This window comes from Ochotona curzoniae, unplaced genomic scaffold (assembly GCF_017591425.1).
Source record: "Ochotona curzoniae isolate NIBS_2020 unplaced genomic scaffold, NIBS_Ocur_1.0 scaffold_2453, whole genome shotgun sequence".
Lineage (NCBI taxonomy): Eukaryota > Metazoa > Chordata > Mammalia > Lagomorpha > Ochotonidae > Ochotona > Ochotona curzoniae.
This window is the reverse complement of record NW_024467094.1, coordinates 21,560,285-21,574,743: the sequence shown is the minus strand read 5'-3', so window position 1 is coordinate 21,574,743 and position 14,459 is coordinate 21,560,285. Positions and strand designations below refer to the sequence as shown.

The 14,459-nt window shown below is 48.7% G+C and overlaps 1 protein-coding gene across 1 annotated transcript in view; it reads left to right on the top strand.

Moving 5' to 3' along the window:
- Nucleotides 1–14,459, top strand: part of YPEL2 (yippee like 2) — a 57,796-nt gene that overhangs the window by 21,380 nt on the left and 21,957 nt on the right. The window contains exon 2 of the mRNA XM_041001568.1: nt 1,046–1,359. Coding sequence (XP_040857502.1) covers nt 1,243–1,359 — 117 coding nt within the window. The 5' untranslated portion in view covers nt 1,046–1,242. The remainder of the gene's footprint in view (nt 1–1,045; nt 1,360–14,459) is intronic.

Here is a 14,459-nt window from a genome sequence, read left to right as displayed (position 1 = left end):
AACAGACACATGCCAGGCTTGGGAGCATGAGGCAGAGGGGACAGCTGCTTCCCAGGGCTATGATGCTGTCCCCAGACCCTCCCTTGGACCTCCCACCCTCTTGGTTACCCTCAGTAACCCTCAGTGCCCTTGGTTCCCAGTAGCAGAAGAGAGCTGAGGCTGTGTATAGTAGGAGAGATGTTCCTTTAGGGTGAGCAAGCGATGGGCGGTCTGGAGGAAGTCTGATAAACTGAATCCTAGATGCAAGAGTTTGGTTACAACACTGATACCATTCATTCACTGGTTTTTACCAGCAGACAAATAAAAATCTGATCATCTGCTTCTAGACAAGATACTGCAAAGGATTTCCTTTTCCCTAAAGAGCTGACTAGCCCGTAGGAATCCTGCCTATTGGAGGTTGATCCTTTCTGTCCCGTGTTCAGCCCCTAAGCACAGGTGAATATGAGGCTTGCTGTCAGCTCTGTCTGCATGGATGGTGGGACATGGTGAAGCTCCTTGGCTGACCTGGGAGGCGGAGGTCCTCAGGTGTCCACTCCCTGTTGCAGCTGTCCCTCTTGCAGCCAGTCTTTTCTAGGGTTGCCTGGGAATGAGGAGGTGGCGGAGTGTGTGTGTGGAGGGAGCCTGGGGGTACTACTCTCAGTTCTTCCACAGCAGTGGGCCTGGGGTCACCATTCTCTCCCTGGGCATCTTGTCTGTGGTGCAGGTTGGTTGTCTCACTTTGAATGCCTGGGTTCAGAAGTATTTCAGAGCTGTTTGGATCTGGGAATATTTGCACAGACCCATCCAGTTGGACATCCCTAAAACAAACAAACAAACAAACAAAAAAACAAAGCTCCAAAACCTGAAACTTCTTGAGTGTCATGTTGTTACCCAAAGAGTTTTGGATTTCAGATTTTGGGTTCCCAGTTTGGGGTTGGCTGATCTGTACCAGGAATAGAGAAGGAGGTTGTTTTATCTCTTCTCTGGGCTGCAGTGAAGCCACACTGGCTTTGTGGGCAGGCCTGCTCCCCTTGCTAACGTCCCTCCCCTTGTCTTGGCACTGCAGGGTGCTGAGTCCCAGTCCTGGACCTCTGCTGGGGGGTCCTTCCTCTGAAGACGTCGCCAGTGTGTGGAGCCTGCCCCACACCCACTCCCTGCCAAACCACGGCCTTTACCTGTGTCTTCCGGTGTTTCCCGTGCGACCCATCCTGTGGGAGTGCCTCGTGGGCTACCCCGGAGTTCACCCCACGCTCAGCAGCGCCGATGGTGAAGATGACAAGATCCAAGACTTTCCAGGCATATCTGCCCTCCTGCCACCGGACCTACAGCTGCATTCACTGCCGAGCCCACTTGGCCAATCACGATGAACTGATTTCCAAGGTACACGTTTCCCGCAGTCCCTCTTTGCCTGTCCCTTGGGAGAGCCCTTGGTGCTGCTGAGGCTTCAGAGGTGTGCAGGTCTCTCCAGGAGCTCCAGGGGCATTTAGGTTGCAAAGGTGGGAGGGACAGGGTAGCTATTGAACTTGTTCTTTGGGAAATCAGATGTCATGCCTTGTTCGGAGGCTTTGGGAGCTGATGCCTGCTTGAACTGTGAATGCTGTGAATGGTAGGTGGGGAGTCTTGGGGGAGAGGTTTATTAGCTGAGATAAGAAGGCCTCAGGAAAGCTGTGGGGTGAAGGTGGTCTTTGGGGAGGGTCAAACGCAGCTGTGGATGCGGTGGCGGTTTACGGCCTTTGGAGTGGGTGGGGGTGGATTGTGGAGGGTGATATTGGTTCACCATTTACCCTGAGGAGCCTTGGCAGTGAAGTTGGGGCTGGGGGTTACTCGCAAATCAGCCCAACTTCCTGGTTGTGCAGTCCAGAAACTGGCTCCTCCGGGCAGCTTTTCCTGACCTGGCCTTGCTGCCACTGGGAGTCCCCAGGGAGGAGAAACTGGTTTTACCAGGCTACCAGACAAAGAAACCCATGGTGACCTTTCCCTTAAAAAGCATCTTGCCCCAGAACCTGAACTTCATTGCCATTCAAGTAAAACAAACTTTCATGCATACCCAGGCTAAGTTTAGAAAAAGACAGAAAATTGGTATTCCTGATGTGTTTAAAAGAGCTCCTGGGAAAAAGCAGCCCTGCTGTCTTTCTCCCAAGTTTGGCAGCCGCAGCCAAGAGGGTCAGTGGGTCAGTGGTCGTGGGTGTGCCTCCTGGATGGACAGCCGCAGGTGAGGCAGAGCAAGCTGTCAGATCAGGCCGCAGTACTGAGCTCTTCAGTCCAGGTTTGTCCAGGGTCTAACGTTGCCACAGAGCTTGTGGTACAGAATCCTGGGGGTTCTGTGCTGTGGGACCCTGACTCAGCCACACCTTCCTTGTCCATTTCTGCTGATCGATACCCTTTACTCAGTTTGCATTTCAGCTGCCCTTCAGCTACGTTGTTAACTAATTCATCTGGCCTAGGATTCCCTCTGAATCCTGGAGAATTCTCTTGGATGTGGAGGTTTGGGTGTGGGAGGTTGGGATCTGTCATGCATTTTCGAAAACTCCAGATGAAGTGTTGGCTCAGGGAAGCCAGAATGTTGTCATCATTGCTGTATTTAAAATTATCATAGATATCAAGAAATTAAAGCAGGGTTTTTATTTATTTATTTATAAGAACTTGAAAGGCAGGGAGACACACACACACACACAGAGTCCCCATCTGGTGGTTCACTCTTTAGAAGCTCTCAACTGTGGGCTCTTTAGAAGCCCTCAACTTGGCCAGGCCAAATCTGGGTCTCACATTTGTGGCTTGCAGGGACCCAACCGCTTAACCATCATCTGCTGCCTCCCAGGGTGCACATAAGAAGGAAGGTAAAATGGAGCACAGGGCCAGTATTTGAATCAGAGAACTCTGATATAGAAGCCAGGAGCCAGGAACTTCCTCTGGGTCTCCCATGTGGTGCAGCGTCCCAAATCTTTGGATCATCCTCTACTGGTTTTCCCATCCTCTACTGGTTTCTAGCAGAGAGCTAGAAGGGAAGTGGAGCACCTGGGACATGAACTGGTACCCATATGGGATCCTGGTACGTGTGAGGCAAGGATTTAATCAATAGACTATGATGCTGGGACCCTCAAGTGTAGTTCTACCCATAACACCAGATGCAGGTCCCTAGGCGTACCTTACAAACAAGGAAGAAGTGCCATGTTTCAGCACCTTCCACGCCCTAAAAGCTTGCTACTTGATGCTTTACAAATGTTAGCTTGCTAAACCCACCTAAGAAGCCCTTAAGGTAGGTGGTTAGTCTTATTTCATGTGGAAGGAGAAGCTGAGAGGCCTGAAAGTTGTCCAAGAGCTCAAAAGGGTTTGGAGAAGAGTAGTAATTACTTTGAGCAGGTGTTCAGGAAGAGTTTTTGGAAGAGGTGGTTATTTGAGCTGGGCTTTGGAAGATTGAAGAAGTAGATACATGAAGATAGTAATGACTTTCAAAGTTTATGTCTCATCTCTTGGGTGTGCTGGACAAGAACTTAGCTTTTTAGTCCTTAGCTCTTCTGCCAGCTTCCCACTTTGTTTTAGTCTGTTAAAACTGAAAATGCAGGAGGACCCTGCCAAGAGGGACCTCCATGTGTCAGTTTCTTGTCTGTCATCCCTGGACCACATACTGTCAGCTTCAGTTTCCAGATCCAAACTTGACCTATGATGAGAGCTCTATAAGTGATCAAATGAATGTACAGATGGAGTTTAAGCTTTGGGGGAGGAGATACTGAGCAAACAGGACTTTGTTGGCCTCAAGTCTTTCTTCCTACTTTTTTGGGGGTAAAAGCTCATTCATGAGTCCAGGCCTAAGTCAGCAGAGGCTCTGGTTTCATTGGCTACAGCCGATGTGCAGATGGGGTGCCTTAAAACTTGAGGATTTAAAGAGCCGGGTAAAATGCCTGACTGCAGGGAGAGTGAGGGAACTGTAGCTGGCATTGCACAAAGAGTCCTTTATTTTCCTCCACAGCCACCCCCAGCCTTAAATAATCTATAGATTCTTATGCAGGTCCACTTAATGGAAAGATCATTGCTCCAGCCTCCTCAGAAAATGGGCCTTTCTTTTAATTTTTTCCCCCCTCTCCTCTCTTTCCATTTAAGAAAGTTCAAGGAGAGAATGTGTCTCCTGTTCTCCCCTCTTGACTTAATCTTCCATGCAGTTTTAGAATCTGCTCAGTGGGAGTTGGGAGCTGGGAGGCAGATAGCTGGGGCTGGTACAATTAAATGATGCTTTGTACTTGTAACAGGGCTTTAGGTCTGAGAGCTTGACATTTATTTAGCCAAAAAAAAAAAAGTGAATCTGCCTTCGTTGCGGAGAAGGGGATACACAAAGGCCTGGATAACTCATGCCCTCCCTTGTCGTGTGGCCAGCAGGGAGCTGAGCTGGGAGCAAACTCAGAACTCTCAGCTCCCCTGCTGCCAGTGTGACTCAATGTGGCAGTGTGTAACTGTGAGCTTATAAACAGTTAGGGACTGTGTGGATCAGTTGTTGCTGAGGATCCTGCAGTAGGTTTTCACCTTCCCAGCTTGCTCCCAATCCCCAGAGGCCTAGCTGCCTGCAACCAGCTGTCTGATGCGTGAATTCATATTCTCACTCATAAAACAGATAAAGCAGTGTTTGCTGTTTCTGATGGAGTTTTGAACCATGTCAGGGCTGCTGTAACAAAACACCACTGACTTCCAAACACAATCAACGTGTGGAAGTACAAGCAAGGGCCCTGGTCGCCCGAGTGTCTGGTGAGGACCCACTTCCTCATTCCTGGATGGCTTGTTCTGCCTATGCTCTCACATAGGGTGCCGGAGCTCTCTCGGGCTGCTTTGTAAAGGCTCATTCATGAGGACTCCACCCTCTTGACCTCATCGCTTCCCCACACCCTGATCCCGTAATCTTGGGGCTCAAGACCACAATGTGAGATTTTCTTGGGGAAAAGGGGGGCGATAGTACAGACTTTCAGATTATTAATTCATAGTACTCGGTGTGCACTTACCCCGTGCCCTGCCTGAAACACCATGGGGGAGAAGCGAGCAGTACTGGAGGAGGCAGCAGGCTTACCTCATAGGGTTGTTATGGGGCGTGGATGAAATCATGAGTGTGCGCAAGGTTGAAAGATGACAACTTCTATGCAAATGTAAGGTAGTCTGATGGCTTGTCTTGGCCTTACTATCCAGAAACAGGAAAAATGTGGCAGAAAAATGAGTTGGGGGGAATTGGTCCTCCCCAACACCAAGCAGAGGAGCTGTAGAAGAGGGAAGGAAGCTGAAAGCTGAGAATGTCTGGGAAAGGTAATCAGCATTTGTTCTGTAGGACGGTGGATGGGGAGAGGGGCACTCCACATTGATGAGAGAACTATCTGGGGAATGTGCTGAAGCAGCCTACGGTTTCTTTCTTAGGGTCTATTGTGGTTTAAACACTGGCATGTTTGCATGCAAAGGTATTTTGAGTTGGCACAAAGAATTGCTCATCCTGTTGTTTCTTTCTTAATGAAGCAAGCCCCAGTATAAAAATGTACTTTGGATATAAATTAATAAAAACTTCACTTGGAAGAGTTAGTTGCTCTGTTAATAATCCAAAATTTGTGGCTCTATTACCAAGAAACAGATTCTACTTTGACCTTTGGAAGCTTGTGGTGAACAGCCCTTCCCATGCCTCTGTACTGTCAGCCTGTCAATGGCAATGGGCTTTAAGCTATTTAGGAATGGTGGGTTGGACTCATCTATTGCAGACCCATGTTCGGCATGTGGTGGTGTTGTGCTCTGGGCTCTTGGGGGAGAGGTATTACAGGAAGCTATAGAATGAATGTCTAGGGCAGATGGAAGGAGGAAATCTTTTGCACACCTTCTGGAACTATAAAAGTTGTTATGTCACACCTTAAGGTCAGCTGATCTTGTGGCAGGCACAGACTTCTCAGAACTTCAGATCAGCTGGTCCAAGTGCCTGTTCATGGGGAAACAGGCCATGTGTGACTCAGTAACCAGCCAGAGGTCACACAGCCTCAGCCCAGGATCTCCACCTTAGACCCGGCCATACTACCATGTGTGAGGAGCCCTGGTCTTGTTTGCAAGTGTGGGAACTTTGGGGAAGTAGGTTGTTTTTGTTCCCCATGGGGTTCCAGTGGAACTGTATTTGGTTTTCCCTTCCTGCTCAGAGACTAGATGTAGCACTGCTTTTAGGGAAGAGACAGGGGTCAGATATTCTAAAGCTCAGTGTTGATCTAGTGACTGCTGAGGGACCCACCGGCCTCAGCTTTCTGTCTCTCCTCTAGTTTAGTGTCCTCCACCAGTGATTCTCAGATGCGTAGCCGCTCTGCAGGAGACTGGAGGCCATAACCAGGGCGGGGGAGATGGGAGGGAAGGAACTGGGGTGTGCCAGCACAGGGAGTTGCTTCTCTGGATTCCCTCTGCTCACCAGTTTGTGATTTTAATGTATGATAATTCTCTCTAAAGCATGAATGCAATTATTGGTGTTCTGAAAATGTCATGTAAATAATAAACACAGGAACAGAATTTCTTAAAATCCCCTCATTTCTTTTTCTATGGGTACCCTGGGAAATGTTACTGGTGAGCAGCATTCAGTTATACAAGTAGAGCTAAAGTTAGTGACTGCCATGTCACATCAAATGGCATAATTCGTAAAGTCAACCATGTAAGACTTGACTCTTGAAGAGAATTACTCTATGAACTTATTATCTAACTTGGGAAATAGAAGTTGAACCATGATTTTATTGAGAGGTTTTTGATGGTTAATGGATAAGTGACACATGGGAACATTTGGATAAGACAAGGTTTTTGTTTGAATAAAATACTTGTATTTTAACAGGAGGGTGGAAAATAGATGGAATGAAAACCTGAAATTTTTGTCTGCTAAAAAATTAACTTGTTAGTATCTGGGATACTGGGACTGAGGTCTGTGGACAGTAATGGGGGGGGGGATTGTAAGAAACACCAGCAAGTGCTGTGTGTGGTGCAAACCATGGTGTTGGCTTAGCTTCTTGCCTATTGAATGTCAGTGTTTGCTAAACAGACAAGACAGAAGTGGCAGGTTATGAAAGAGTTCCAGCATACCCAATGAGCCCAGTTTTGAAATATATCCAACCCATTAGACTTTTGTAAAGAGACTCACTTTTTTAACCTAAAACAATTTTTTTTTTTTTTAAAACTCAGCTATCTGAGAACACCCTGTCTCCTAGCTTGTTTGTATTCCTCCAAAACTATTGGTTGACTACCCAGGAAGAGGTGACAGGAGAACTAAAACTGTACAGAAAATCTCTGAACAAAGGGATGTGGTTAGAGAACAGAGTTTCTGGGTGGAAAAGGAGCTAGGGCTTCTAAACTGTGGCATATTTTGATATGTTCCCACTTTGACATGGCAGAGATTGAAGCGGTTCAGCATGAAATGAGCCAGAAGATGCGCTGGGTTAATTGTGCAGCATCTGGTTCACAGTAGAGCCGTCTTAACTGGATCTTGGGGTGTCTTGTGTGTGTGTTGGTGATAGAAGTGGAAACCATGTCCATTCTGTCACAGGGACACCGTCCTGAAGGGTACAAATACTAAGTATGTCTGTATTATTGCGGTCCTGCCCAGCCTCCTTCCTTGGTGTAGCTGGGGGAGTTAATGGGTGCTTATTAGGTCATTCCTTTCTAAAGATAATGCTTCTTCACCTTATATTTCTCACAAATCATGAAAACAGTGAAATGGCACACATCTCCCATGAACCACTAGAGGAGATGGTCATGATGTCACTTTTGTGTCTTTAACACCAGCACTGCACCTAAAACTGGTAAATTCTCAATTAGTATTAGAATGGGTGACTGCTACACTCTCACCAAAGAGTCTTCCTCAGGGGTCCATGGCCCATGTTGTCAAGGGATTCCTGCAATTATGTGTTTCATTATGTTTATGTGTATTTTTCTAGGGACGGTTCAAGTGCTTTTCAGGTTGTAAAAAGACTTGTTGGTAAAAAGAAGCCAATACAACTAAGTCTTAAGGTCTATATGTCTAGAAAATGAGATTCCAGGCAGACTGGAAGAAAGGAGCTGGAGCCAATCCTGGAAGCACTGGGCCTGGATGTGCGGAAGTGGATGGGGAGGAGCTGGTGAAAAAAGAGCAGCACGGACAGAGACAAAGGCAGGAAGTATGCAGGGAGCAGCCATTCTCTGGGATTAGATATTCAGACTGTGTGAAAACAGTTGAAAGAGTAGGTTGAAAACAGATTGTTAGAAGAATGAAAAGTTTGGACTTTTATCTTGTTGGCAGTTGGCTGACTTCTGAGCAAGTCATGATAGGACCAGCACAGGGTGAATGTTGCTACAACATGGTAGCTGAACTGCTCACAGAGACTGGGAACAGGGAAACTTGTATGTATGTCCATTGCAGTGTCCTGAATATGTGCCAGGCATATGGTGGTTATTCAGCAAATAGTTGTTGGTCACTGCTGGAAAAAGAAATGCAAGCATTCTGTGCTTTAAGGGGCGGGTGCGGAATCTATCCCTGTTATTTGTAGACATGAACAAGGGAGACTGAGTCCGGAAAGTTCACTGTGTACATGGGGCAGATGTGCCACACAGCTGTATGCCCTGTGGAATTAATGATCTGGGCACACTTGGAGTGTCTCAGCAGCCTATTCCTAGGGGAGCTGCTGGGAACCCAGTCTGGTGAATCATCTTTGTGTTTTTGTGCAGAAAACTGCAGGCAGCTGGAGCACGAATCTTCTCAAATGTGATTCTTTCTATGTGGTTACTTTAAATACCGAAAGGAAATGTTGACTTGAGCGATGAGGCGTACCCTGGAAATTAACTCTGTGGTTTGCAAATGTCTGTGAGGTTCTAATCTTCAGACTAGTTTGTACCTTAGCGTCTAGGCATTCGACAAAGACTCTTGTGATTGCAGGATTGTGTTCACAGGGAAATGCAAAGACGAGTACTTTTCAACCAGGTGTTTACCCTGGAAAACAACATGGCTTCAAGGCCCTTCCCCCATGTTTTGTTTGGGTCCTGGTGCTCCCTCTAGCCTCTAGAATGGGAACACAGTGTTGTGACAGGTTTGGCTGTTTGGGGGTCTGATTGGACTCCACTGTCACATACTGATGGTGTTAGGGGTGACATGGTCTCTGCATCCAAAGACCTTAAGTCCTGAGGGGCTCACTTGCTGCACAGGGCACGAGGATGTAACTGATGAGGTTGTGTTTGGTGCCACCGAAGGCACACAAGCTGAAAAACTGGACATGACCCTAACTACTGTTTTCTGAACATCTGTGTATCAAGGAGTCCTTTAGACAGCTGACTTACATCATCACTTACTTGACAACATTCCCTCCAGGTGGGAATTAAGTGACTTGCCTAAAGGTAAGGTTACTAGGAACAGCATGGCTTCAGATCCAGAGCTGCTGGTGCACTTGCTGTGGTGCCCAAGATGGCTCCCTTGGGCACTTGCTGTTTCACATTGTCTCTCAATAATGATGGTAGCAAATCCTACCCTTTCTTTCCTCATGTCACTTCCTTTGCCTGGAGGAGCCTTTCTTTTAGGGTTAAATCTTACTGATTCTGGAAGACCAACTCTAGTGTTTTTCTCTTGTAGGAAGCCTCCTGGGTCAACTGGATCCTCTTGCTCTTGAAGATCCTCCTCCCTTTGTCTGCGTCCCAGCATTGCTGCAGGATGTGGCTGCAAGGGAGGTGGGAGGATCTGGGACAGTGCTGTGCACCTGTCCCTCTTGGCTCTCCGCTTTTCCCATTTTGGGGATCTGACAGTTCTAATCATGAGATGCTGCGTGAGCCAATATAACTTATGGGCAACAGTGTGACCTTGGAGTCCTGGCTTCACTTGGTAATTGTGAAGTCACCACCCATGTCTAAACAGCCTCATGGTGAAATGGAATCGATATTGGCATTAGATACATAACCAGGATGTTCTGTGGAGCTGAGATGAGGGGTGATCAGCGTAAAGCTGTTAGCGCAGTGCCTGCCTTACAGTGAGCACTTGGCTTGGTACTCACTGTTAGCTCTTGTAATTCTGTGAAGATTTAACATTCTAAAGTGACCAGCAGGTCAGCCTCTGGAGGTGATGCACCAGCAGCACCTTCTACTGCTGCTCTCTGGGGCCCGCTATGTGCAGGCAGCATCCAGGCCTCTCTAGAATTCAAATGGGAGAATCTGCTCCTGCCCTTTCATTTGTCAGATGGTTATTTTGCCACTGACTCCATTGTCAACCATTTACAAAGACCTCAGTCCACTGTGACAGCAGCAGCCAGTGCAGCAGCTGGGGCAGTGGCTGAGAATTGCTTGTTGTCAATTGTGGTGCTTCAGGGTGGGCTACTTTGAAAAGATGTTGCTGTCCTAATCTTAAAAAAAAAAAAAAAAAAAGGTAAAGCAAACAAAAAACAAAACCCTAAAAGAAACTCCCAAGGGGAGGGCCTGACCTGGTGACCCTGGGAGTATTATCTCTAGGGTGGGAGTAGCCAGACCAAGGAAAGCTTTATATCTGGGCTTCTGTCCCCTCCCTAGTGCATTGCTGGTGGCTGGACAGTGACTCACTGGAGGAGGAGGGGCAGATGAGGAAGAGGGGAGATGGCTCTGCCAGCTGCTGCTAACAACAACATCTCAGCAGCAGTCCACAAGCTCCCTAACCTCCAGGCCACTGTTTTGCCCAGAGACACAGCAGGTGGCACTGGCTTTCTGCCCACCCCTTCCCACCCCAACACCCTTGAGCTATTGATGGGGCAACTTGGGGTGTCAGATGAAATGTATAGATCTTCAAAGGTCCAGAGTCCCTTTTCCTCCCTGTGAGAATTGGCCCCACCAAGAGTGCTCCCTGCATGTAACCTCAGCTTCCCAAGAGATAAATGAGGAGCCAGAAAAGAACTTCCTTGCTGAACAGGAGGTCGTGGAGTAAAACCCCTTGCCCTGTGCCCTGTCCTCACTTCCACATTTGTTGAGCTCTTCTTCTGTGTTAGATGCTCCAGATCTCCTTGCAGGGAGACCCCCCATGTTGAAGCTGGTCCCCAGAAGCTAACATTTCTGTATTGCCTCCCTTCCCTGTGCCGATTTCCATGAGATATCCACACACACAGAGTAGTAACCCACACCCCCAGCCTCAGCCTAACCCAGCAGTGTGTGCCTCTCTCACAGCTGGGTCCTTGTGGCTATGCCCCTGTGTACAGGCAGAGTGTCCTAAAGGTGAGCTTTGTCCAGGGGTTCACCCCAGTCATTCACCTGGGAAATCTAAGAGAGGGAGTGGGCCTGGAGTTCCTTTGAACTCAAAGTCTGTATTTCTTAATCTACCTCTACACAGAAGGATGGGGAGGGGGGAAGGAAAGAAAAGAAAAGGAAAACAACAAAATATATCCATGCCAGAGCTCCTCCCTGTCTGTCTCCCTCTCTATGAAAACAGGCCCAGCCAGCTGCCCCAGGCACTGTGGGGGTAGGTGCTGGAGGAAGGAGGAAAGCTGATAAGATAAGGGCTGACAAATCTAGGTCACCAGGCTGCTGCCAGGCACCTGTGTGACTGGTCACCTTGAAACTGACAGGAGAGAGGATGGACTTGAGTTGAGAGCCCAGACTGGCTGACTTCCCATGCCTTTGTTTGTTTATTCAGCAAACATTTATGGAAAGCCATTATGCCGGGCCATGTGCTTGGAGTTTCAGGCCCCTGCCTGCCTCTGACAGGCAGAATCCCAGGCCTGTAACCAGTGCTTAAAAACAGAAATGACTTCATTCCGAGCCAGCTGGTCCCCTGACTTTTCAAATCGAGACTGCCATCCTTGGTGGGAGGGAAGAGCTATTTAGCGTCTGGATTCCTTGTTTGGGATGGGTGCAAGGGTCAGCAATGGTTGCTGGAAAGGCTAGGTAGTAAATAGTTTTGGCTTTGCCAGGTGTGTGGTCAACCATGGCGAGAATACATAAACAAACGTGCGTGACTCTGTTCCATTAAAACAAGTGAGAGGCCCAGTTACTCCCCTGCGCTGACCCAGATAATTGGAGTGAGCTGTGGAATGGGTGCGAGTAGTTTCCAGAGGAAGTCCCAGTGATCCAGGTGGCCCCATTCAGGAGGGCTGGTAGAGGGGTGAGGTGCTACCTCAGTCTCAGCCATTTCACACCCCAGGTTCCCACCACGGGGTACAAGGTGACCAAGCCAGACTGTGCACAATTTCCTACAGTCTCGTCTCTAATGGGAAGACAGTGTGCAGCCCTGCTAAAGACAGAGAGTCAGTGGCACCATTTGTTTACTTCAGAGATTTATTTCTTTGAAACACACACAGAGTGAGGGAGAGTGAGAGTGAGCGAGAGAACAGATCTTCTATCCAATGGTTTGTTTCCAGGTGGTTGCAATGGCTGGGACTGGGCCAGGGCTAAGCTGGGAGGTACTTCCAGGACTTCCATGTGGGTGGCAGGGCCCTATCTTTTGCTGTTTTCCCCAAGCCATTAAAAAGGAACTAGATTGGAAGTGGAGCCGCTGGGACATGAACCCACATGCCCATGTAGGCACCATTTGCAAAGCACTGAATGAGGAGTGAAGCCAACTCTGTCTTGGTTTTGCAGTGAAGTGTAAGTGTGGCCATGGACAAGTCATTTAGTCTCTGATCATTCAGCATAATAGATTGAGTACCACTCTGTGAGCCACTAGGGTTGCAGAAATGGACATGACATAACAAAATTCTTGCCCTAAGGTAGCTTATGATCTAGAATCGAAAAGATTGAGGTATAACCATGACGCTTGGGATAGGGTCAAAAGAAGGCGCGGGGGGGGGGGGGGCGCGCGGGGTAAATGGCTTCTGGAATCTTCGTGTACCTTAGGGCTTGCCTGAGAATGATTGAAACTGACATCCAAAAATGGGGCTTCTGGGGCCATGATCCCCAAATGTGGCAGCTAATCAGAATCACCTGTGATAAGAAGGTAGCTCTGGGGCCCACCTATGAAGAATTCTGTGCTGTAAGTCTGAGGGTGACTGGGAGCCAGGGCCTTAACCGGTCTTGGAGAAGCAAATCCTCTGGGACACAGATTCAAGGAGGTGCTCACTTCTCTGGGTTGTTCAAGTGCAGGATCACACCACAGAGTGAGTACCTCCTTCAATTTCATGTCTGGCTTCCCAGCTTGCCTCATCCTACACATTCCAACACAGCCCTGCCAGAGATCTGCGTTGTAGTTTTTTTTAATAAGCAACAGCCCCTTCCCCCACCTTCACATGCAACTGGTACTCATATTTGGAAAGCACAGATCTAGGATAAGTGTTCTCAGTGCTTGGAAGATCCTGCATGAGCCCTGTCCACTCTCTCCTCCCCTAGTAACTCCCCAAATGCCCAGTGTCCACTTACTGGACACTGGCTTAGCCAGTGTCTGGATGCAGGCCCTCTGTGCTGGACCTTTCTGGTATGTGTTGTGTCTTCTGTCTCATGCCAACCCAGAGGTAGATGTGCAATGAGGGAAGTGAGACTGTAACTGAGTTGGCCAAGGGGGAAGCCAGCCTGTGAAAGACAGAACCAGAATCTGAACTCAGGCCTGAGCCCACCATCTGGTACTCCAGTGTGCTCTTACATGACCTGTTTCTTACTCAGATGTTAACAGGAGAGTGAACCCAGGTCCTTCCCGGACAGTTGGCCTTGTTCTGAAATCCCCAGGTACTGTCCCCCCTCCATCCCCCTACCCTGTGCTGGGAAACGCAGTACCTCCCTCTTCTGTTTGCTTTTCCTGGGGGATTTCAGACCCTTGGAGCCCTGAGAAACACGAGAGAGAGTGGACGGAGGAAAAGCACAGGTCATCCTTAGCAATGGGGCAGTTACCCTTTGTTCATTTGTTTGCTGATTAATTTTCATTTTCTGCTGAAACCAGACAAAGAAGAAGAACTCAGGAGCCAGCCATGGCTTAGAAGCCCTAATTAGCTAGTGGTCCAACTGGGTCAAGGAGGAGTGACCCAGTGCCATGGCCTTTTTCTGTTTTGTTTTTCTTTTTCCTTGGGCCAAGAGTGCCCCAGCTCACTAGAGCAGAGTTCCCCCGCCCCAGGCAGGGGAGCTTGGGCTGCTTGCTTTGTCCCTTCCTCCCCAGCCCTCCCTGCTGTGCTGTGGCTGGTGTTAGGTTGCTCCGATACCCAGGCTCCTGTTTCACATCCTCAGGCAAAGATCCCACGGTCAAGGTACCCTTTCAGGTTAGCTTTCCCACACTGGCCACTCTGGGGAGGAGGGAAGGAGAGCATGGAGGGATGGATAGGAGCCCCGAGCAGACCTCTGTTGGTATGCACAGAGGGCCCTGCAGCCACCCCACGTTGTGCTGGCTGGGGAATGCCGTGAGTGATGGTCAGCTGCCTGCCTGGGCCTTTTTTGGCACAAGGAACTTGGCTTGGCTGAGGCCTGACTGACTGTTCATAAGCTGAGGCTCTACCTTGGGTGGAAATGGGAGGCTGAAAGAGAGAGTGTCGGGAGACAGGAAAACTCTGTTGGATGTGTGGGCTGGGGCCCCATCGGGGGCTGCCTGAGCCAGACTCCCCACCCAGACCACC